The following is a 24,172-nucleotide window of genomic DNA, read 5'->3' as shown; positions in this document are numbered from 1 at the left end:
TTTGTCATTAGCTCCCCCGACAGTTATAGTCTACATTCGAAGACATGCACCCCCATATTAACTGTCTTTCTGGCTGCCGTTCCAGTTTATTTTGAGTAACTGATGCATGTTGATGGGAAGTATTGCCGGGCTGTCAAGTAGTTCATATTCAGAGAACAGGTTGGTGCAGCATTCTGTAATTGATTAGGTTAATCTGCACTGATGTGGAAACATACGGAAGAAAGCAATATGGCGCATGCCTATTTGTAGGTTTTGTAGCAGAGGTGGCTCACTGAACTATGCTTGAATGAGTAACCTTGCCTGAGACCTGAAGACTTGCGTTAACTCCCCTGAGCTAATCTCTAGGCTTTAGCTCAGTTGGTTGAATCGGTCTTGCGGTGCACAGACGGCCCAGGTTCAAACCAAGTTGGACAAAGTTTCACAGTACTTTCACATCAGTGTCGATGAAGACAAGGAAACAGGTTGAGGGATCATCTTTAGGCTACTGAGATTTCAGACATTTCTACTGAGATTTCACTAAACAATTATTTTTCAATGTTACTGAAAATATTGCCCTGTAGAGGGCAGCATAGCCTATCACAATGTTCAGACTGCGTCTATCCTATGTCTGCAGTGTCTATTTGTCTGAGGCCAATAGCACAGGCTTACAGAAGGAAATTGGGTGGGTTGTGATATTTACATTGAAATATAGTAACTCTCCTTGGAAACTGATGGAAAAGGCTTTCATCACAAGGGGAAAGTCTGTGACATGTAATCACTGTGGAAAGAACTGGCTAGGACACAGGTTCTACTAAATTGAATCCCATCTGTCCTTGTCATTGGGCCAGGAAATAACTAGTAGAAAACCCTATAGGACTACTATAGAAAACCCTCTGGAAAAATAACCAAGTGATGGGTCATCATTATGAGACACTCAACTGTCTGAATACAGAATGTAGATACTGTACTAGGTTAAAATCATCCATCAATTTTCATCCACCATATCATCCACCACTTCTGGTGTTGACACGTCATAACTTTATTATCAATCAGTAGCTGGTATGCGTTTCTTTTTAATTGGACTTTCAGTTTTCCATGTCTCTGTGCCAGATCTTTGCAGATTTTAGTGCAGGGGCTCCATGATACAGCCAAGCTCTTTGGTAACAACACATTGAGATGTTGCCCTTTCCGGATTACCAAATCAGTGTTATTCGGTCAGAATAACAACTGAAATGGGAGACAATGAAAGATTAAGGGAGTGCTTTCTCTGTGCTCTCTCTCTCTCTCTCTTTTCCCATTAGCACTGTCTGTGTTGATGCTCCTGCAATTTAATCCCCTGACCAAATTGAAATTGTAGCACACCACCGAGTCCATTTCAATGGGCAGAACTCAGTTCTTTCTCTCTCTGTCTCTCTCTCTGGCTTCCAAATTCAGCACCGGTTTTCTAAATAAACAATTCTTCAAAACAACACCAGAGCTCTCTTAGTTCACTTTTAATAATTCCATATCAATTACACAATTAAATGTGTCCAAATGCATTAAGCCATTTGTTGTTATTGTTGTTGATATCACTTCTCTAGCAGAATCCCAGGGTTTTGTTAATTTTACTTTGTCAGGGCCGGCTCCAGGCATAAGAAACATAAGTGGTCGCTTAGGGCCCATAAACATGACTAACTTAGCTAGCTAAAATACATTTTGAGAAAACAAGTTATATTAAGCAGCTAGCTAGCTTTACCAACGTTTGGTCATCAATGAGACTGAAAGCTAGCTAACGAGCTAACAAACAATGTAACAAAAGTGTAATTTTGGATTCGAAAAATACTCCAACAGGCTTTGCATTTCAGGAATCACAGTAGCAAGTACCCCTGGTGCACTCTTAAATTATTTAACCATCTAAAAAATATATATATTTTTTAAAGAAACAGTTATTCCCACTGCCCTCAATGTCTTTCATGTGTTTCAAACATGAGCTTGTCAGAGGTGTCGGACTCGACGACAGTTGCTATCGATTGGAGCACAGCGATTGGTTGCCCAAAAATCTGGGGCGGGGCTTAGCGAAGGGTCAATTAGCTGACCTTTAGAAATGTACATTTTTAGATTGGTAGTTAGTCTAGCCAGCTATCTAAACTTGTAGTATTCATGGTTGAATACCGACCAGGCACGCAGGGTAATTACCCATGGGCCCTGACCTCCAGGGGGCCCCCATTGATATTGTAAGTCATTCTCACTCAGACATCATATTAACATGGCATAAGTAATGGTAAAATGTGTAGAACAGTAGGAAATTGGCTTTAAAACTGCAAAAACGTCTATCCACCCCATGGCAAAATGGTTAGAATTGCATTACACAAGGCAAAATATGTAGAATTGATGGAAATTAACATGTCTATATATTTCTCTCTGCCGTCATGAGGGGGGCCACAAATGTTTTGCCGTGAGGTGGGTGACCCCCAACCAAATCTCACTTAGGGCCCCCAAAAGGCTAGAGCCGGCCCTGGACTTTGTACACAGTTTGCAGGACAAACTAGCTTGACTTGCACCAGATTCATAAAGGCCCTATTTGCATAATAAGAATAGCCCTCGGCTTAGTTCGAACTCCTTCAGCATATAAAAGAGGGCCAAGACAAGAGAAGGCAGTGGTCTGATGTCTTTAGTAATGTTCTTAGTTTTCATGTCAGCCACTGTTGTTGTGTTCCACAGTGTCTCAAGGAGTCTGTCCCAACAAATCAGTCGTCACTGTGCGTCCCAATACTCTAGTATGGCTGGGCTCCAATTCTGCTTTTATCATCAATGCAGCAACAAATTCTATGCCTGTGTGTTTTCCTCTCTACTTTCAAATGTTTTACCCATTGCCATGACAACTAGAGATATCACTCTGAATCTTATTTCACCAGTTAAGGTCTTCTCATTTCTTCACAATCCCCTAAGGGCTGAAACAGTCTGCCTCGTGCTAAATTGTTTAGTTCCACATGCTGGTGATTCGAACTGTTGTTGCACAGTGGTGGGACTGCAGGAAATCCCTGGTTGTACGCCACAGAGTTGACTACACAACTCAGCCTGTCGCCTTTGATACAAGTAGGGGGCCTCATCACTGGCTCAATGGGGGGCTAATTGTAGCCTTTGAAGCTGACAGTCTGCAGTCAATACTGTAGCAAGGCGGACCAGAAGGCAGGAACTTTCTTTCCACTGTGGCACAAGCTATCCCGTACCCTCGCCACAGGTGGTGTACTCACAAGTCAGGTTGAGGGTATCCTAAAATGTGCACCATACCATACCACTGGCGAGAAGACACACTACAGATGGAATAGGTCATGTAATATGATAGAGTAACATCGCTCAAGCTAGGATGATGTGACACAGATAATTAAGTGAACTGTACAAAGAGAAAGGAGGCAGGACTTCTCCCCCAATTACAGTGTGGAACTCTAGGATGTTTGACTGAATGGATATCATTTGGAGCAAATGATGAGACTGACATTGAATTAGTAGATTCTCGCTGCTGACTCCTTGGTGAGCTTGGCCCATTGTTGCAGACTCAGCTCAGCTCAAATTTCATTTTGAGCTGGTTATGGTTCCCTTATAACGATTTCCACAGAAGTCAACCTCTCCACATCAAATATGACCCCACTACACAAAAGTCTCTTAACCTCTACTGGGTAAAAGTCAGATCTACTCCTGGCTGGGCCAATCAACTGTCAACTGACCAGGGTTTACCCAGGATTTATTTCTGGAATGGATGGATGTTGGACTATTAGAAAAAAAAATCGTACTCAGGCCCATCTCTGCATGAGGAGCATAGGCCATCAATGAGGATCAACCTTTCCAGTGAACTTGAATTTGGACAGTCTTTTGTCATTCCAGGAGAAGCTGATCTTTCTGTATCTAGAAATGTCTACTTGGTACATTTGGGCTATGTAGTGGAACGGCATGTGACGATAAACTGTACAGGGTTAGTGTCTGGAGGTGGATCAAGGGGTAGGAGGGGGGTGGGATTTATATTCTAACAAATGGGCTAAGGGCCAATGTACACATGCAACGCCGCCTCCAAGCAGGACCCCTGGGGTTAATCAGGGCTTAGTTTGATGGTTGTTGTTCTGTACTTTTAAGCTTACCCTTATTAGCAAATATTTCCTATGATGGTTATGGCTGTCAGACACAATCTAACTTGATACCCGCGTTAATCTCTTGACAAACATTCAATATTTGGTTATGGATTCTGAGATTATACCCATGCAAACCCAGTCAGTGGGAGATTTGAGCGAAGGTTTGAGTTATGCACATATCAAGTTAGGACGCATGCCTTTTGTGATAATTCCGTGGTTGTAGGTTTTCTAGGGCGAGTTTGAGGTCTTGATGTTGCCTGTAATTGGTTGTGTGACAGCAGGAGCATAGCGACGGCTACGGAGGAAGGCTGCTATCACTCATTTTCATCCCATTGCAGCCCTGCAGGTAGTCCCCAGTTGCCTGGCAATATTAGAGACAATATTAGAACACACCTGACTCCCTGGAATTAATATATTGATCTAATGTGATGGGGCCGTGTGGAACGATGCCATCCAACACAGGGGGTGATTGGGAAATGGGAGGGTAACGTGGTGAGTTGATATCTAATCACTGCCGCTGTTTCCTCGTTGTTATAGCAAGGCACATATTTTATATGCCCTGTATATCACATGCTTATTCTATGCTATGTTCCTCCACACTATCCTAACGATGGGGTTAGGTGTAGTTGGTTATGTTGACAACAGAGCAACAGTGATACTATAGCCTACCCCAATTATGTATCTACACAAATCTATAGGATGGATGTCGTCATTAGCTAGTTTTCTGCGGCTAATGTCCTCATCCTTTCTGGTCCTGCTCTTCCACTGACCTATCCTGGTCAAAAACCCAATTTCACCAACTCCTCAACAAATAGTAGCCTGATTTCACCACATTGTACAGAGTGTAGACTTCAGTGTCTATCTCATGGGACTTATAAGGAGCTTATCCGACCGATGTGTTCATTTTAATGGATCATCCTTATTAGTGTGGTTCAAAAGCTTCTGTACAACAAGCCTTTAAGGAAGGGCTTCCATCAAAGGCAAACACAGCAGATCTCTTTCTCTCTCTACCCCTGTCCTTCCCTACACCCCCTGCTGAAACAGCCCCCCCAAAAAAAGAAAAACCATGTATAAAGAAAGACTCTCATTATGGAACGAAGGTTAAGGCCACAACGCTCTCTCCCCTTAAAGCATCCCTCCACGGTAACGGTCGATAAGCAGGCACACTTTTCTACACCACTGTGATTTCCTCCTGCTGTAGGGAGGAGGCTCAGATCCCAGGCTATGCAGCAAGGGTGCAGCAGGAGTGCTGGATCTGAGCACGGTTTACTCTCACCGCCAGGAGGGAAAGGAACGACTGTCTCCTCAAATGAGATGATCAGTTCTGAGCGGGGATGCAGAAAGAGAAGGGGTTTAGAGCAATGTGAGGATTTGTGTCGATTTCGCTGGATTTTAATGCATGTCTGAGTCTAAGTCTCTCCTAGTCAATATTACAGTCTCTGAAGACATGCTGTTTTAACTGTAACTTCAATGGTGCATCTTATAGAACACACTGATTGCGGATGTAATTAGTTAGATTCATTTAATAATTCAAAGGTTATAGAATGACTCCATTTCAAGCACTGGATTTAAGTTAATTTATTCTGACTTTAGTCTGGTTTTGCACTGTGTGTTAGTGAGAATAAAATGCACTGATACCAAGACTTTACCATAGGAGAAAGCTTGGGAAAAGCATTGCACAAAAGCTGTAAAATGTAAGAACTAACAGTAGGTACAGTAGCATCTATAATTCAGTAAGACAAGACAGAGACCCGTGTTCTCAAAATTGCTTGACTGAAAAAGTTCATTTTGAGGCCAAATTGCTCTCTTGTAATGGAGGACGCCACAGCTTTCCATCTAAAATCGCTAGTTATTACATGGGTTGTTAGGCTAGTACAAGACCTATGTGAGAAGCTTCTAGATAACATTATTGGACGATTCTTTCTGAATTGCTTCTTGCATAGATACCCAGAGCCTGATAGTTATTATCCAAATGTGGATGGGTCATCAGATTGTAGAAGAACATAATCCATTTAAGAATAATTGAAATTGATTAATTGAAAAATGTAGAGGTTTTCATGTTATGTAAAAACAAATCTGCTTACAAATTCTGATTGTCCTGGCAGCAAATGTACGACCCAATTCATGATATCCAGACTCTGATTGGGTGGGAAGACAACATGAGCACAATTTTTACTATCATCTTTGAGGTGGAGAAACGGTGAAGTGTGTTGTACATGTCAAGGAAAGCTCAAGCTTTCTCTCTGGAATATAGCAGCCAATATATTGCAAATGGCTGCAGAGATGCCATCTACTGGTTTCATAACTCACGGAGGGCCATTAAATGTCATTACTGCAGCCTGATTCCAGACAGCAATAGTCCAATAAGTAACAATTACCACATGACAGTATAACGAGAGAAGGAAATTGATGTGGGAAAAAGGGTTGGAGCTGTATGCAGTCTAAGTACTTTGACAGGGAATCTGTCAAGCCACTCTTTAGATTGATTTTATTTTGATTTGCAGGTCATCATTCTCCTATTTTGCCATTTACATTTTCCAAATGAGCATGCTGGTTGTCCTGATGGTTGATTGTAATGTGTTTGTATTACAAGGCTTTTATTGTTCACCGCGTGTGGCCTTTCAAAAAAGGCATTTGATTACCTACATTTATACACCAATTATGTTCTGTATATTAGGCTGTAGGCCTACACCATACCATTGAACGTTCCTGTGATTTAAAAAAAATCTAAACATGATTCCCATGTTTGTTGTAAAGTAAACAAGACTATGTATTTTAATTCATATGCACAACACAGTGGCTGTGTTTACACAGGCAGCCCAATTATTCTTTTATTTTTTTGTAATTGGTCTCTTGACCAATCAGATCAGCTCTTTTGGCAAAAATTGGGCAAATTATCACAATTGGGCTGCCTGTGTAAACACAGCCATAGAGAAACGATTAAGTGTTCTGCTTAATTATATGGATTTTAAAGTCTTATGTATTTGTACAGTGGCTTGCGAAAGTATTCACCCCCTTTGGCATTTGTCCTATTTTGTTGCCTTACAACCTGGAATTTTTTGGGGTTTGTATAATTTAATTTACACAACATGCCTACCACTTTGAAGATGCAAAATATTTTTTATTGTGAAACAAACAAGAAATAAGACAAAAAAACAGAACTTGATCGTGCATAACTATTCACCCCCCCAAAGTCAATACTTTGTAGAGCCACCTTTTGCAGCAAATACAGCTGCAATTCTCTTGGGGTATGTCTCTATAAGCTTGGCACATCTAGCCACTGGGATTTTTGCCCATTCTTCAAGGCAAAACTGTTCCAGCTCCTTCAAGTTGGATGGGTTCTGCTGGTGTACAGCAATCTTGGATTGAGGTCTGGGCTTTGACAGGTTTCCCTCAAGAATTTCCCTGTATTTAGCGCCATCCATCATTCCTTCAATTCTGACCAGTTTCCCAGTCCCTGCCGATGAAAAACATCCCCACAGCATGATGTTGCCACCACCATGCTTCACTGTGGGGATGGTGTTCTCGGAGTGATGAGAGGTGTTGGGTTTGCGCCAGACATAGCGTTTTCCTTGATGGCCAAAAAGCTCAATTTTAGTCTCATCTGACCAGAGTACTTTCTTCCATATGTTTGGGGAGTCTCCCACATGCCTTTTGGCGAACACCAAACAGCTTATTTTTTTCTTTAAGCAATGGCTTTTTTCTGGCCACTCTTCCATAAAGCCCAGCTCTGTGGAGTGTACTGCTTAAAGTGGTCCTATGGACAGATCCTCCAATCTCCGCTGTGGAGCTTTGCAGCTCCTTCAGGGTTATCTTTGGTCTCTTTGTTGCCTCTCTGATTAATGTCCTCCTTGCCTGGTCCGTGAGTTTTGGTGGGCAGCCCTCTCTTGGCAGGTTTGTTGTGGTGCCATATTCTTTCCATTTTTAATAATGGATTTAATGGTGCTCCGTGGGATGTTCAACGTTTCGGATATTTTTTTATAACCCAACCCTGATCTGTATTTCTCCACAAATTTGTCCCTGACCTGTTTGGAGAGCTTCTTGGTCATTACATGAAATCCAAATAAAAATCCATTTAAATTACAGGTTGTAATGCAACAAAATTGGGAAAACCCAAGGGGGATGAATACTTTTGCAAGGCACTGTATATGTCTTTCACGCTGCTGATAAGATCAGTCAAAGATAACATTTTTAGGACAAGGCTATCCCATCCCATCACACATTACTAATAATTCAAGGTTTCTTCTTTGTACTAGTTAGGCTACCTCAGACATCATTCCAATTACAAGGCATTGTCAAGACGACAAAGTGGTTGAAGGCAAGATGGCGTCCATTTATCACAGCCAATGATCCTCAGTCATTACAAAGACAGGCCAATTAAACACAAGTTGTGTTGTGAAATGGCATCATCGTTGCCACTCTCTTTTCTTTTGTTTTAGATGAACACTGCTTCCATGACAACGGCCATTGGTGAATACACCAGGGGGAGAATTTTTTTTTTTTTAATCTCTTTTGAAAACTTCTTTTACTTTCAGGTTGCTAGATTGTGCCTGTATGTGAGAGACAAGAAATAAGTATTTTGTTCTTATTCTGCAACAATAGAACAGAACAGAAGAATGGTCCCTTATATAAAGAGACACTAAAACTATAAGTAGGTAGGCTTCAGTGTACCCATTGTAAGTAGTCTACTTGCAACTGTTCAAATATTAGCAAAATAAAATGATATTTCCATGTAAATCTAGATGGAGAGGAGTTAAAACAAGTGTTTGTACACCCACTTCATCGGGGCATGGACTCTACAAGGTGTCAAGCGTTCTACAGGGATGCTGGCCCATGTTGACTCCAATGCTTCCCACAGTTGTGTCAAGTTGGCTGGATGTCCTTTGGGTGGTGGGCCGTTCTTGATACACACAGGAATCTGTTGAGCGTGGAAAAACCCAGCAGCGTTGCAGTTCTTGACACAAACCGGTGAGCCTGGCACCTACTACCATACCTCGTTCAAAGGCACTTAAAATGTTTGTCTTGCCCATTCACCCTCTGAATTTCACACATACAGTCTCAATTGTCTCAAGGCTTAAAAATGATTATTTAACCTGACTCCTTCCCTTCATCTACACTGATTGAAGTGGATTTAACAAGTTAAATCAATAAGGGATCATAGCTTTCACCTGGATTCACCTGGTCAGTCTGTGTTATGGTATACTCAGTGTATATTCATCATCATAATCACATAGGATCATAAAGACAAGCACTCTAGCCACTTTGGATTGGATTATTGTGTGGTTTTTACTGCATTAGTCCTCTTGGGACAATATATGGTACAGTGCTGTGGGGTAGAGGGGGATAATCCCCCCCTCCTTTGACAGTCCTGGTTGCATTGTAATCTTAAAATAGAATGCAGGATCTCTCTACTGTACTAGGCTACTGCACTTCCATGAGATGTCAGAGAATCTGATTATTCATATTAGTTACCATATTGTATATATCATATTTTAGGAGTAGGCAACAGTAGATATCGTATTTAATTAGTATTGTAATTTCCCAACAGGCAACCTTTTGATTCACCTTATTTGAGTCATTTTAGCAGAATCTTCTGGCAGTTTTGTCAACGAAAAGGGGCGTGGATTAGTCGTTTTTACCGCTAATATGATATCTCTTTGGGGCAGTTTTGCTTCAAAATAAACATTCCTCGTGCCTATTCTTTGAGTTTATCAAGTCGCGGAAACAATGCCACTGACCTAACAGGGACTCAAGCCGACATTGGGCTGTCACTGCTGCCTGCTCTTATCCCGCATTGACAGCGGGGCTACTCGAAGGCTTGTAGGTCGTATGCTTTGCTTTGTGTGATACCGGAAGCTTCTCAACGTTTTGTAGCGCTATATGAAATCGACATTGTGATAAGGACTTTTAAGGACTCCTTTCAAAAAGCGGAGTGTATAATTCGGCAAGGAGAGATGAAGAATTTACTCCCTCGGATAGTCCTGACGTTTTGGATATTTTTAGAGGTGAGCAGTCCTTTAGTTGTCAATACAATAGCGATGTTGTCAAACGGGCGTTTTATGGGATAACGCTCTACATTTTGATAAAATTATTATTTTAATGCTCATTTATATCATTTTGTGGTGAATCTGGTGTTTTTTTGTTCATTGTGAATTTGTAACGCTGGACATTTTTGTCACATTTTCAATTAACGATGCACCCCCCCTCTCCTCGGATGACATGCACTGTAGGCTACAGTATAATTAGGATATCCTTTGTCTTTCTATCCAACGTAATTCTTCAGATGTAAATTATTTTATTGCTGCATAACCATAAGTGATACTGTCTGGGTTCCTAACTTTATCATGCCCCAACAATATTGCTTAAATTTGTTTAAATAAACAAACTCTTACAAACTCTTCATGAACTACACATTTGTTTTCTTTGTACTTGAAACATACATGGGGAATTATCCTCTTAAACCACTGAAATTCACAATGTGGAAGATTGTTGGAAGATTCTTTCAAAATTGGACAATTTTACCGAGATTGAATTTGTTTTGCAGATGACCATTTCTAGAATGGTTTTCAAATAATCTGCCATGATTTGTAAAGCGTCTTCTGTGCACTTGGACTATCGTAACACTGCAAGAAGTCTTTGTTTTGGATTCTGTCAAGGGTTATTGCTTACATTACAACATATATTTATTTCCCTTTTTAATTATGCCATGCTTTTAAAGTCTGTTGAACCCTGTCCTTGCTCTGTGGAGGATATCATGCTGTCCTGTACTTGGCTTTGTATGGATGCTCATGTCCTATACTATTTTATTTCAGTCATGTTATTAGAGTAAAAACTAGTGTAATAGGTTTTGTTTGGTTTAGGCCATCGGTAAAAGGCCATATTTCACACACACCGACAAACACATACTCACAGTTCAAAATCAAATCAAGCTTTATTTATACAGCACATTTCAGACATGGAATGCAACACAATGTGCTTTACAGGAAAATAAAAAATGTTAAACAATGAAAATAAAAACTGAAATATGTACTACACAACAAACATAAGAGGATAAAAAAACTAAATTGAATGACTAAAAAGCATCCGAAGGTGAAGCAAAGCTAAAAAGGTGTGTTTTAAGATCTCTTTTAAAAATGTCCACAGTTTCGGCCCCCCTCAGATTCTCTGGCAGGCTGTTCCAGAGGCTGGGGGCATAGTAACTAAAGGCTGCCTCTTGGTCCTATGCATGAAAAACAGCCCCAGATCAAGTTGAATCGATTCCAAGTTATACCATGTTCACCAATATACTTTCACCCACCACCAACCTACCTCCCAAAAAGTATAAAATCGCTGCATTACCACGGAAAAGCAGATTACTTATTTGATTTAATAAAGTGAGAACAAATTAATAAATTCTAGCGCAGGCTGCAATTACTAGGCTTTGCTTGCTCATGAAGAATCCAGAATTGGTGTGCTCAACTAGTAATAGTCAAAAGTATTTGGGTGCATGTTTGGAAAGGCAGATCAGTTAATGTGCTTGGGCATATGTAACAGCTGTCCAGCGAAGACAAGAAGACTGGTCTCAGCACCAGTGTAATAGATTTGATCGTACTTTGTGTAACTCTCTTACGTTGTGTTTTTTAAAGAAAGGACTGTCCAGCCAGCGATCCCAGTTGATTGGTGTTTATTCTGACGATAGACACTAGGAAGCACATTAGATGTGCAGGACAACCGTATGTTGATGGCTGTAGAGTCGTGATTCGTCGCTTGCATGTCAATATCAGACTGGGTATTTTGTAATCAATGACAAAAATTGTACAAAATACAATAAATGCAGGTAGGTACCTGACGATAGACAGAAGGAAACACATTAAATGTGCAGGACAACAGTATGTTGATCGCTGTAGATTCGTGATTCGTCTGTTAGCATGGAAATAACTGAATTAGCAGGGAGCTTACAATTAGAGCATGCTAGCCAACTCGCTCTTTCAGCAATAACATAGAAAAGCACATCCTAGGATGCCCCAATATCTATCAGGTACCGTACAGATATGTGACCGACCGGCTCGATTCGGTCTTATGTATCAACATTTGAAATGGTGTTTTTTACATTGGATAAAAGTAGATATTTAGAGCTAGAAAATACACTACAGTTGAGGAACAATGGGAAAGTAATTCTGCTTTGAAAGTTGATAAACTTGTAAACCCACTTTTGAGAAACAGCCCCCCTTGAATGTTTTGGTACACCTACTGGAGAGCTCTTCTTTGTCTACACCCATTCAGCATCGTTCACATCCTCTTATACCTTAGCCCCACCCATCTCTTTAAGGAGTCACATGTGAGGTCATGTGCTATACAGAGTGAGTAAGGTAGTGAACTGAACAACCAAAGATTTCAAGACTAAAGGCTGGTTTATACTACGTTTATTGACATGTCTGTAGACAGTTGTCGCAGTGACATCATGCACATTCTATTGTCGTCCGACATCAAACTTGTCGTTGTCGTTATGAAAAAGTATAAACACAAAAACGACAGGCTGCATGACATCACCAGCCTGGTGGTCCAAAATAGCATAAATGTTGTATGTTAACACAAATAAACCCATCAGTTTAAAAATGAATTTAGTATATGTCAATCTAGCAAACCAGGCAACTAAAAGGAACTTTGTAAACAATATTTTGGTTAGTTTCTAGCTTGTTAGCTAGCTAGCGTTAAGTTAGCTGGCTAGCCAGTTCAAATAATGACTATATCGTATAGCTGACAACGTCTTAACTTTAGCTAATTTGTATTCTTTATTACAGGAAAATAAACTCACAAATGTCATTATTTACAAGTAATGGCAAGCTAATTACAGAAAGTAGCTTACGGTTGTGAGTGTGACGAAATATAAGCAGGTTATTCTACCTGAGAATTTTAGAACTTGGACACTGTCTCGTTGGATTAATGTTATATCCTAATTTCACTTTGCTGCAGGTCATGTTGTTCTTCACATTACCGTCTCTGTTAAACACACACTCAAAAGTTTATTTGTCACATGCACAGGACACAGAAGGTGTAAACGGTACAGTGAAATGGTTACTTTCATAGTGGAGTCTTTTTGTTTAGACATGTAGCTAGCTAAACAATGAACCATAATCCCAACTCATAACGTTACTACCCTGCATGAATTTGCTGGTAGCTAAAGCTAACCAACTAGCTAGGTTCAATGTTAGCTAGCTAACATTAGGCTATAACTAGCAATGCAAATGGCTCTGAGATACGAATAATATTACTACTCAGACATACATGTAATGTTAGCTAGCGAGCCAACCAGCTAACATTAGCTAGCTAGCTAACAGTACATGTTAACTTGCAATGAAAACTACTTTCTGACAAAATTAGAAACGTATAATATCTGAAAATGTAGCTAACTAGATTTTCTTGGCCGAATACATGTATGAAAGCTTCTCCCTCTCTGTCATGGATGCCATGGTTGCCCTTAGTTTGAAGATGTAATCCGGAGACAGGTGTTTTATACAACAGCCTTCTTCTGTGTGTTGTCTTTTCGACTCCCTCCGCATTATTTGCAATCAAACACCAGGATTTTCTCCTTCTCCTTAGCTATCATACTCTGCTTCCACTTGGAACTACACTGATTTCAAAACTTGGTCCTCCAGAAGGTTGAGAGCATTAGCAACACTTATGCAGTTCTTTGTGATATCTTTCAAAATAGCTGCGTTAGAATGGATTACCTACACATACTGAGCAGCTCATGTTATAGACAGAAGCGTGCTTGATGGTAGACAAATCCGAACTCATCTCTCGGCATGTCCAGCCCACTCATTATCTCAGCCAATCATGGCTAACGGGAAGGTTCCTGTCTTTTTCTGTGGCTAAACCAACTAGGCTCATAATTAAACAATTGTATTTGTATTTACAGATGGCATACACGTTTGTTATTAAGGCACATGAAAGTTCAGATATTCCAGAAGGCATTTCTGACAAAAAACGCATTTTGATAGGAAGGGATTGAAGGGATTGAGGTCAGAGCTCTGTGCAGGCCAGTCAAGTTCTTCCTAACTGATCTTGACAAACAATTTCTGTATGGACCCCACTTTGTGCACAGGGGCATTGTCATGATGAAACAGGAAAGGGATGTTGCCACAAAGTTGGAAGCACAGAATCGTCTAGAATGTAATTGTATGCTGTAGCGTTAAGATTTCCCTTCACTGGAACTAAGGGGCCTTGCCGAACCATGAAAAACAGCCCCAGACCATTATTCCTCCTCTACCAAACTTTACAGTTGGCACTATGCATTGGGGCAGGTAGCGTTCTCCTGGCATCCGCCAAACCCAGATTTTCATTATACAATAACAGCACTTACAGTTGACTGGTGCAGCTCTAGCAAGGCAGAAATATGACGAACTGACTTGTTGGAAAGCTGGGATCCTATGACGGTGCCATGTTGAAAGTCACTGAACTCTTCAGTAAGGCCATTCTACTGCCAATGTTAGTCTATGGAGATTGCATGTGTGCTCAATGTTATACACCTGTCAGCAACGGGTGTGGCTGAACTAATTTGAAGGGGTGTCACATACTTTTGTATATATAGTGTATATCTATCTACCTCGCTCTCTCTCTTTCTCTCTCTCTCTATCAGGACATGGACAGTACCAGTCAAAAGTTTGGACACACCTACCCAGGGTTTTTCTTTATTTTTACTATTTTCTACATTGTAGAATAATAGTGAAGACATCAAAACTATGAAATAACACATGGAATCATGTAGTAAACAAAAAAGTGTTAAACAAATCAAAATATATTATATATTTGAGATTCTTCAAAGTAGCCACCCTTTGCCTTGATGACAGCTTTGCACACTCTTGACATTCTCTCAACCAGCTTCATGAGGTAGTCACCTGGAATGCATTTCAATTAACATGTGTCTTGTTAATTTGTGGAATTTCTTTCCTTCTTAATGCGTTTGAGCCAATCAGTTGTGTTGTGACAAGGTAGGGGTGGTATACAGAAGACAGCCCTATTTGGTAAAAGACCAAGTCCATATTATGGCAAGAACAGCTCAAATAAGCAAAGAGAAACAACAGTCCATCATTACTTTAAGACATGAGGGTCAGTTAATCTGGAACATTTCAAGAACTTTGAAAGTTTCTTCAAGTGCAGTCGCAAAAACCATCAAGCACTATGATGAAACTGGCTCTCGTGAGGACCACCACAGGAATGGAAGACCCAGAGTTACCTCTGCTGCAGAGGATAAGTTCATTAGAGTTCACTGCACCTCAGATTGTAGCCCAAGTAAATGCTTCACAGAGTTCAAGTAACAGACACATCTCAACATCAACTGTTCAGAGGAGTCTGCATGAATCAGGCCTTCATGGTCGAATTGCTCCAAAGAAACCACTACTAAAGAACACCAATAATAAGAAGAGACTTGCTTGGGCCAAGAAACATGAGCAATGGACATTAGACCGGTGGAAATGTGTCCTTTGGTCTGATGAATCCAAATTTGAGATTTTTGGTTCCAACCACCGTGTCTTTGTGAGACGCAGAGTAGGTGAACGGATGATCTCCACATGTGTGGTTCCCACTGTGAAGTATGGAGGAGGAGGTGTGATGGTGTGGGGGTGCTTTGCTGGTGAAACTGTCTGTGATTTATTTAGAATTCAAGGCACACTTAACCAGCATGGCTACCACAGCATTCTGCAGCGATACGCCATCCCATCTGGTTTGCGCTTAGTGGAACTATCATTTGTTTTTCAACAGGACAATGACCCAACACACCTCCAGGCTGTGTAAGGGCTATTTGACCAAGAAGGAGAGTGATGGAGTGCTGCATCAGATGACCTGGCCTCCACAATCACCCGACCTCAACCCAATTGAGCAATCCAGGTGAAGCTGGTTGAGAGAATGCCAAGAGTGTGCAAAGTTGTCATCAAGGCAAAGGGTGGCTACTTTGAAGAATCTAAAATCGAAAATATATTTGGATTCTTTAACACTTTATTGGTTACTACATGATTCCACATGTGTTATTTCATAGTTTTGATGTCTTCACTATTATTCTACAATGTAGAAAATAGTAAAAATAATGAAAAAGCCTTGAATGAGTAGGTGTGTCCAAACTTTTGATTGGTACTGTACATAGTGAACTCGTACACATTGTAAATGAAAATGGAATACATTATTTCAGAACGTGACCTACCGCTTGCATGTCAATATCAGACTGGGAAGAATTTACGTTCGCAATCTCCCCCTATCTGCAAGAATGACCAATGGCATAACACCTTATTGATATGTACACTGATCAAAAATATAAACGCAACATGCAACAATTTCAAAGATTTTACTAAGTTACAATTCATGTAAGGAAATCAGTCAATTGAAATAAATTCATACCTAAAAGAAAAAGTATGGGCGTGGATCAGAAAACCAGTCAGTATCTGGTGTGACCACCATTTGCCTCATGCAGCGCGACACATCTCTTTCCCATAGCGTTGATCAGGCTGTTGATTATGGCCTGTGGAATGTTGTCCCGCTCCTCTTCAATGGCTGTGCGAAGTTGCTGGATACTGGCGGGAACTGGAACACGCTGTCGCACACTTCGATCCATAGCATCCCAAACATGCTCAATGGGTGACATGTCTATGTATGCAGGCCATAGAATAACTGGGACATTTTCAGCTTTCAGAGTTGTATAGAGATCCTTGCAACATTTGGCTGTGCATTATCATGCTGAAACATGAGGTGATGGCGGCGGATGAATGGCACTACAATGGGCCTCAGGATCTCGTCACGGTGTCTCTGTGCATTGAAATCGCCATTGATAAAATGCAATTGTGTTAATTGTCAATAGCTTATGCCTGCCTATACCATAACCCCACCGCCACCATGGTGCACTCTGTTCACAACGTTGACGTCTGCCATCTCCCTGGTACAGTTGTGTTATGATGAGTTTCTCGGGTGTCAAGTAATTCATAATGCAAGAAAATATTTAACACTTAGATGTAGAGTTCATACAAATATTTAATAGGTACAGTACTAGGTTCGTCTAACAAAAGGCACGTGCTTCGCCTCTTGCCATCCCAACTACCAGACAAAGAAAACCTCTCAGTTTATATGTTACACGTTTCTTCAACAACATCTGTTAACCATCAGTGGGCACTCCCTCCTTTGATGTTGTTACCTTGTACCCCAAGTCAGTATATCATGTCCATCAATCATTCTAAGATAAACACCTGTAAGCTTCCCTGACATACTGGAATCCTTGTCCTCCAGACTGTGTGGCACCAAGAATTACCTATCTACTAAATTGAACCTGGTTCCCACAACACTATGAAATGACATCATAACAAGTTGAAACCGGGATTCATCCATGAAGAGCACACTTCTCCAGCGTGCCAGTGGCCATCGAAGGTGAGCATTTGCCCACTGAAGTCGGTTCCGACGCCGAACTGCAGTCAGGTCAAGACCCTGGTGAGGATGACGAGCATGCAGATTAGCTTCTCTGAGACGGTTTCTGACAGTTTGTGCAGAAATGTTTCGGTTGCGCAAACCCACAGTTTCATCAGCTGTCCGAGTGAAGAAGCCGGATGTGGAGGTCCTGGGCTGGTGTGGCTACACGTGGTCTGCGGTTGTGAGGCCGGTTGGACATTCTGCCAAATTCTCTAAAAATGAAATGAACATTAAATTATCTGGCAACAGCTCTGGAGGACATTCCCGCAGTCAACATGCCAATTGCACACTCCTTCAAAACTTGAGACATCTGTGGCATTGTGTTGTGTGACAAACTGCCCATTTTAGTGGCCTTTTATTGTCCCTAGCACAAAAGGTGCACCTGTGTAATGATCATGCTATTTAATAATCTTCTTGATATGCCACACCTGTCAGGTGGATGGATTATCTTGGCAAAGGAGAAATGCTCACTAACGGGGATGTAAACAAATTTGTGCACAAAATTTGAGAGAAATAAGCTTTTTGTGCATATGAAACATTTCAGGGATTTATTTCAGCTCATGAAACATGGGACCAAAACTTTACATGTTGCGTTTATATTTTTGTTCAGTGTAAATTCAACCAACCAATAGGAATACATAAACATCAAATATGTATTTCTGCAGTGTCAAGTGGAAACTTAACCAACCCTGTTACACATAGCCACCTTTCGAGAGCGAGAGAGACTGGCTATAATGTGAAGTGTCAGGTCCTCATCCGGCCTGGGCCAGCTCACTGGCAGCAGAAGGCTCTCCAGCAGGAATGTGACCAGAAGCTTCTGTGGAGATGGAGGTTTAATGTATGGTTCTGTGGAGATGGAGGTTTAATGTAGGGTTTGCGGTTCAGCGACCCTGTGAGTCCAGAGTCTGCCTCGCCATGCTGGGAGGCCAAGGGTTACCGTCCCCCCAGGGTGCGGCTTGCCAACGACTGCATTAACCTCCCTAACTCACTCGCTCTCTCTCACTCTTCCATTTTTGCTTAGCTGGCAGCTCTGGCACTGGGAGAGGGCTGGATAAGAGCTGTGGCATAAATAGACTGCCTATGGGCTCCTCTTTGTGTAAGATGCTGTTATGTTTATGTATCTCCAGGACATCAGACTGTTAAACAGTCACCAATAGCCGGCCTCCGCCCAGTACCCTGCCCTGAACCTTAGTCACTATTACTAGCTGGCTACCACCCGGTACTCTACCCTGCACCTTAGATACTGTCATTGAACACTGGTCACTTTAATAATGTTTACATACTGTTCTACCCACTTCATATGTACAGTGCATTCGGAAAGTATTCAGACCCCTTTACTTTTTCCACATTTTGTTATGCTACAGCTTATTCTAAAATGAATTAAAATGTTTTACCCCCCTCATCAATCTACACACAATACCCCATAATGACAAAGCAAAAACTTTATTAAAAACTGATGGTCTGAGAGTCCTTTAGGTGCCTTTTGGCAAACACCAAGCGGGCTGTCATGTGCCTTTTACTGAGGAGTGGCTTCCGTCTGGCCACTCTACCATAAAGGCCTGATTGGTGGAATGCTGCAGACATGGTTGTCATTCTGGAAGGTTCTCCCATCTCCACAGAGGAACTCTGGAGCTCTGTCAGAGTGACCATCGGGTTCTTGGTCACCTCCCTGACCAAGGCCCTTCTCCCCCGATTGCTCAGTTTGGCCGGGTGGCCAGCTCCAAGAAGAGTCTTGGTGGTTCCAAACTTCTTCCATTTAAGAATGATGGCCACTGTGTTCTTGGGGACCTTCAATACTGCAGATATTTTTTGGTACCCTTCCCCAGATCTGTGCCTCGACACAATCCTGTCTCGGAGCTCTACAGACAATTCCTTCGACCTCATGGCTTGGTTTTTGTTCTGACATGCACTGTCAACTGTGGGACCTTATATAGATAGGTGTGTGCCTTTCCAAATCATGTCCAAACAATTTAATTTACCACAGGTGGTCTCCAATCAAATTGTAGAAACTTCTCAAGGATAGTGCCAGTAACCGAAAGGTCGCTGGTTCTAATCCCCGAGCCGACTAGGTGAACAATCTGTCGATGTGCCCTTGAGCAAGGCACTTAACCCTAATTGCTCCTGTAAGTCGCTCTGGATAAGAGCGTCTGCTAAATGACTAAAATGTAAAAATGTAAAAATGAAATAGGATGCACCTGAGCTCAATTTCGAGTCTCATAGCAAAGGGTCTGAATACTTATGTAAATAAGGTACTTTTTTTATGGGGTAATGTGTGTAGAATTATAAGGGGGGAAAAAATTATTGAATCCATTTTAGAATAAGGTTGTAACGTAACAAAATGTGGAAAAAGGGAAGGGGTCTGAATACTTTCAGAATGCACTATACTGTATTCTAGTCATGGCTCATCCTATATAACTACTGCTGTACACACATTTTCCTATTCATATCCTGTCTATACATACCATTATTTATTTTGTGTGTGCGAGTGTGCGTGCGTGCATATATGCCAGTAACTGAAAGGTTGCTGGTTCCAATACCCGAGCTGTCAAGGTGAAAAATGTGTTGCTGTGCCCTTGAGCAAGGCACTTAATCCTAATTTGCTCCAGGGGCGCCGTACTACTATGACTGACCCTGTAAAACAACACACTTATCTGGTGTATGTGATAAAACATATTTTTTTGGTCCTCCATGGTTTGACCTTTTTAGGCCCTATATGCGTTAGACAGTCACCCATTTAATGAGAAGTTTGTTTCGAGGCTTAGTGGATGTGGCCTGTCTGAGCTTAATTATTTTGTATGCATGCCTTTAAAGGGCAACTGCACTTCCTGATTTTGGCCTTGTTTTTCATGAATTCTCATTTAAGAAATGCTAGCAGCCATGATTGAAGGCAAACGAGAGTTGTCTTGGGTGTGGTTTGATGTGGATGTTTCTTGGGTGTGCCTTTGCCATTCAATCACAACAAAGGCAGTAGTGCAAGAATCGTCAACTAGATTCAGCCGTGGGTCTTTATTATTATTATTATTATTATTATTATTATACTTTTTTTAGCGGATGGTCGGGGGGCCGGAACATAATTACAAATAATTTGTAGACTGCAAATTGACCGCAAGATGCCCAAACACATATTTGACTAAAACATAATCATTTCTCAAACCTTGATTACATTTGTATACGATCAGTGTCTCTGTTGTGCGTGGGAATACTTGGGAACAAATTTCCAACATTAAAATCACTTTTACAGTCTTTTATGTAAAAATGACCTCCAGCTGGTGAACCCTGCAGTAGTGAGTACAGCGAGGTAAACTAAGCTAGCTTTGCTATGGAGAGAACAAAGTTGAGGACTTCTCCCCTCCTGACTGACTCGCCATCTTAAGATGGTCACCTAATTCAGTTCTATGTGTATGCTAAAGCCTGCGCCTACCTTGTGTTTAGCCAAGCTGACAGCAGCTAGCGAGCATAGCTTGGATATATCAGCTATCTAGCTGATATTTCTCTTGTTAAATCAGTTATGGCAAGAGCCAGTGTCTGGAATGTGTTTCATAAGTCACTCGTTCTACAACACCTTGCTACGAAAGTAGCTTGCAACTTAATTTCAACGTTTCATCACGTCATGTAAATGAGTGTTACCATGGAAACGGTGTCAACCTAGAGTTGAATGCCTGGTCTTGAGTCAGCTCAGCTGTCCTACAACACAATACTCTATAACTGTTTAGTTTGTCTCGTCTCACCTTATGTCCGCTGTTAGATCTTTCCCGAGGGACAAATACCAAAACTACTAGCTAATATCCCTACAACAGGTGTAGGCTACATGTGGACAGTGCACAAACATCGCCCAGCTTGAGTGTACATACATTTATCCACAAATTCATGTGTGTTTGTTACAAAGACAACATTTTATGCTGTAAATATCATATTGATATGCTTATAAAGAAAGTATGCCAACACTTATTTTATTTAACCTTTATTTTCAGGGAGTCATCTTGACCAAGGTCTCTTTTTACAGATGAGCCCTGAATTACAAAAAATACACACATCAAAATATAAATACAAAATGCAAGCAGAAAGAAAAAAACTGTCATAAGAAACAAACACATCAGTAATAAGGTCCTCAATCATTTTACATTTGAGTCATTTAGCAGACACTCTTATCCAGAGCGACTTACAGGAGCAATTAGGGTTAATCAAGGGCACATCGACAGATTTTTCACCTAGTCAGCTCGGGGATTCGAACCAGCGACCTTCAGGTTACTGACCCAATGCTCTTAACCACTAGGCTACTTGCTGAATTGCCCTAGAGGCACCAAAACATCCAATTTAAGAACATTTTGAAGATTGTTCCACAAATATGATGCAAGAAAGGTAAATCAGCTTTTAGTTAACTCTGAGACCAAAGGAATTTCCAGAGTTGGCCATCCCTGAGACCGGGTGTGGTAACTCAAAGTCTCTAAAGTTTAGTAATGATGTTCGGTACAATGATGTTCGGTACAGTGGGAGTTTTTGTAAAGTGCTTTATACATGAAAAACAATTTATCAACCTACATGACATCAGAGGGCCAACCAACTTTCTGGTAGAGAATGCAGTGATGAGTACTAAAACTGTTGCCCGTAATAACGGCTCTAATGAAGTGGCAGCTGCGTTCAGATGGATGGCGCCATATTCTAGGACCGATAGGAACGTCGACTAAATAATCTGCTTTCTACTATTTAGCGAGAGGCAAGACCTATTTCTATAGAAGAAGCCCATTTTTATTCTCAGCTTAACTAACTCATCAATAAGCTTTTTAAAAGACAGCTTGTCTTCTTTCCAGATGCCCAGATATGTGTAAGCAGGGACACAATCAATATGGACACAATCCAAAGTACATATGTTTAAATCATCAGTTATTTTTATGTTGTATCTAAAGTAATTTTTAAACCAGTTAAATGCAGCCGGGTCTAGGCCAATTTGAAGAAAGCCTTTGCATTAGCAGTGAGTGATCAACAGTATCGAAAGCCTTTCACAAGTCAATGAAGAGGACAGCGCAATGTTGCCTTTTATCCATACAGTTAACCACATTTATAACTAGGAATGCAGCAGAGATGGTGCTATGACCTGGTCTAAAACCTGACTGATGTACATTTAGAATACATTTCAAAGATAAAGAATTAATCAAGGATTCTAATATTTTAGCTAGGCAGGAAAGTTTAGAAATAGGGCAATTTTAATTATTTAGGTCACAAGATTCACCACCTTTTGTGAAGGGGGAGCACATAGGCTGCCTTCCAACCTTGGGGATAGTACCAGATATAATTGTCAGGTAAAAAATATGGATTCATGATTCAGCAATCAGGGAGGCAGAGAGTTGCAGCAATAATGGTTCAAGCATATCAGCCCTAGTGGATTTGTTTTACATCAATCTTAAGCAAGGTATCTAGCACATCACAGGCAGTAAATTGTTGAAATGAAAACAGATTCACTAGAAGTTGACGGGTTAACCGTCGAGTCAGCTAGAGGCTGGCAGAGGGAAGAGAAGTCGATTGACTGACCAGGATCAGTTAAACCAAATAAAAAGCCTGCCGAGACAAAATTATGCTTAACAGCATCACTTATCCCATTCTTCTCAGTTATGAAGCCAGAGTCAGACAGAACTTGCTTAGGCAGGGAAGAAGATTCATTTGTACGCTTCAGTGCATTTACTTTTTTCTTACATTTTGACGGATCACCAGCAGAGTCAGAGATGGAGCTTAAAAAGTAGCTTACCTAGCAAATAAAAATATGTTGTGTGTAGAGTACAACTTCAGCTGTCTAACCATAACTAGAATGGCATTCTAGCATCTGGCATCTAAGGATTTGGCTGTCAAATCACGCACAGCTGTCTGGGTGAGGTTCTGTCTTCAAGTCTCCAGTGGGTGATGAAGTTCCTTCAATCTAAACTGAACAAAAATATAAATGCAACATGTAAAGTGTTGGTCCCATGTTTCATGAGCTGAAATAAAAGATCCCAGACATTTTCCATATGCACAGACAAAGTATTTCTCTCCAATTTTGTCCGCAAATTTGTTTACATCCCTGATAGTGAGCCTTTCTCCTTAGCCAAGATAATCCATCCACCTGACAGGTGTGGCATATCAAGAAGCTGATTAAACAGCATGATAATTAAACAGGTGCACCTTGTGCTGGGGACAAAAGGCCACTCTAAAATGTTCAGTTTTGTCACACAGCACAGTGCCACAGATGTCTGAAGTTTTGAGGAAGCATGCAATTGGCATGCTGACTGCAGGAATGTCCATCAGATCTGTTGCCAGAGAAATTAATGTTAATTTCTCTACCATAAGCCGCTTCCGTTGTTTTAGAGAATTTGGCAGTATGTCCAACCGGCCTCACAACCGCAGACTATGTGTATGGCGTTGTGTGGGAGAGCGGTTTGCTGATGTCAACGTTGTGAACAGAGTGCCCCATGGGGGCGATGGGGTTATGGTATGGGCAGACATAAGCTACGGACAATGTACACAATTGCATTTTATCTATGGCAATTTGAATGCACAGAGATACCGTGACGAGATCCTGAGGGCCATTGTTGTGCCATTCATCCGCAGCCATCACCTCATGTTTCAGCATGTTAATGCACGGCCCCATGTCACAAGGATCTGTACACAATTCCTGGAAGCTGAAAATGTACCAGTTC

General features: G+C 41.2%; 1 protein-coding gene across 1 annotated transcript in view; it reads left to right on the top strand.

Annotated features, from left to right (window-relative positions):
- Nucleotides 1-10,036: 10,036 nt before the first annotated feature.
- vopp1b (VOPP1 WW domain binding protein b) overlaps nt 10,037-24,172 on the top strand; it is a gene marked incomplete at both ends in the record, with an annotated part of 122,283 nt that continues 108,147 nt past the window's right edge. The window contains one exon of the mRNA XM_084183835.1: nt 10,037-10,087. Within this exon, the coding sequence (XP_084039961.1) occupies nt 10,037-10,087 (51 nt within the window). The remainder of the gene's footprint in view (nt 10,088-24,172) is intronic.

This window comes from Coregonus lavaretus (genome assembly GCF_964263955.1).
Source record: "Coregonus lavaretus genome assembly, chromosome: 2".
Taxonomy (NCBI): domain Eukaryota; kingdom Metazoa; phylum Chordata; class Actinopteri; order Salmoniformes; family Salmonidae; genus Coregonus; species Coregonus lavaretus.
The sequence above is the reverse complement of the archived record's forward strand: the minus strand, read 5'-3'. Positions and strand labels throughout refer to the sequence as shown.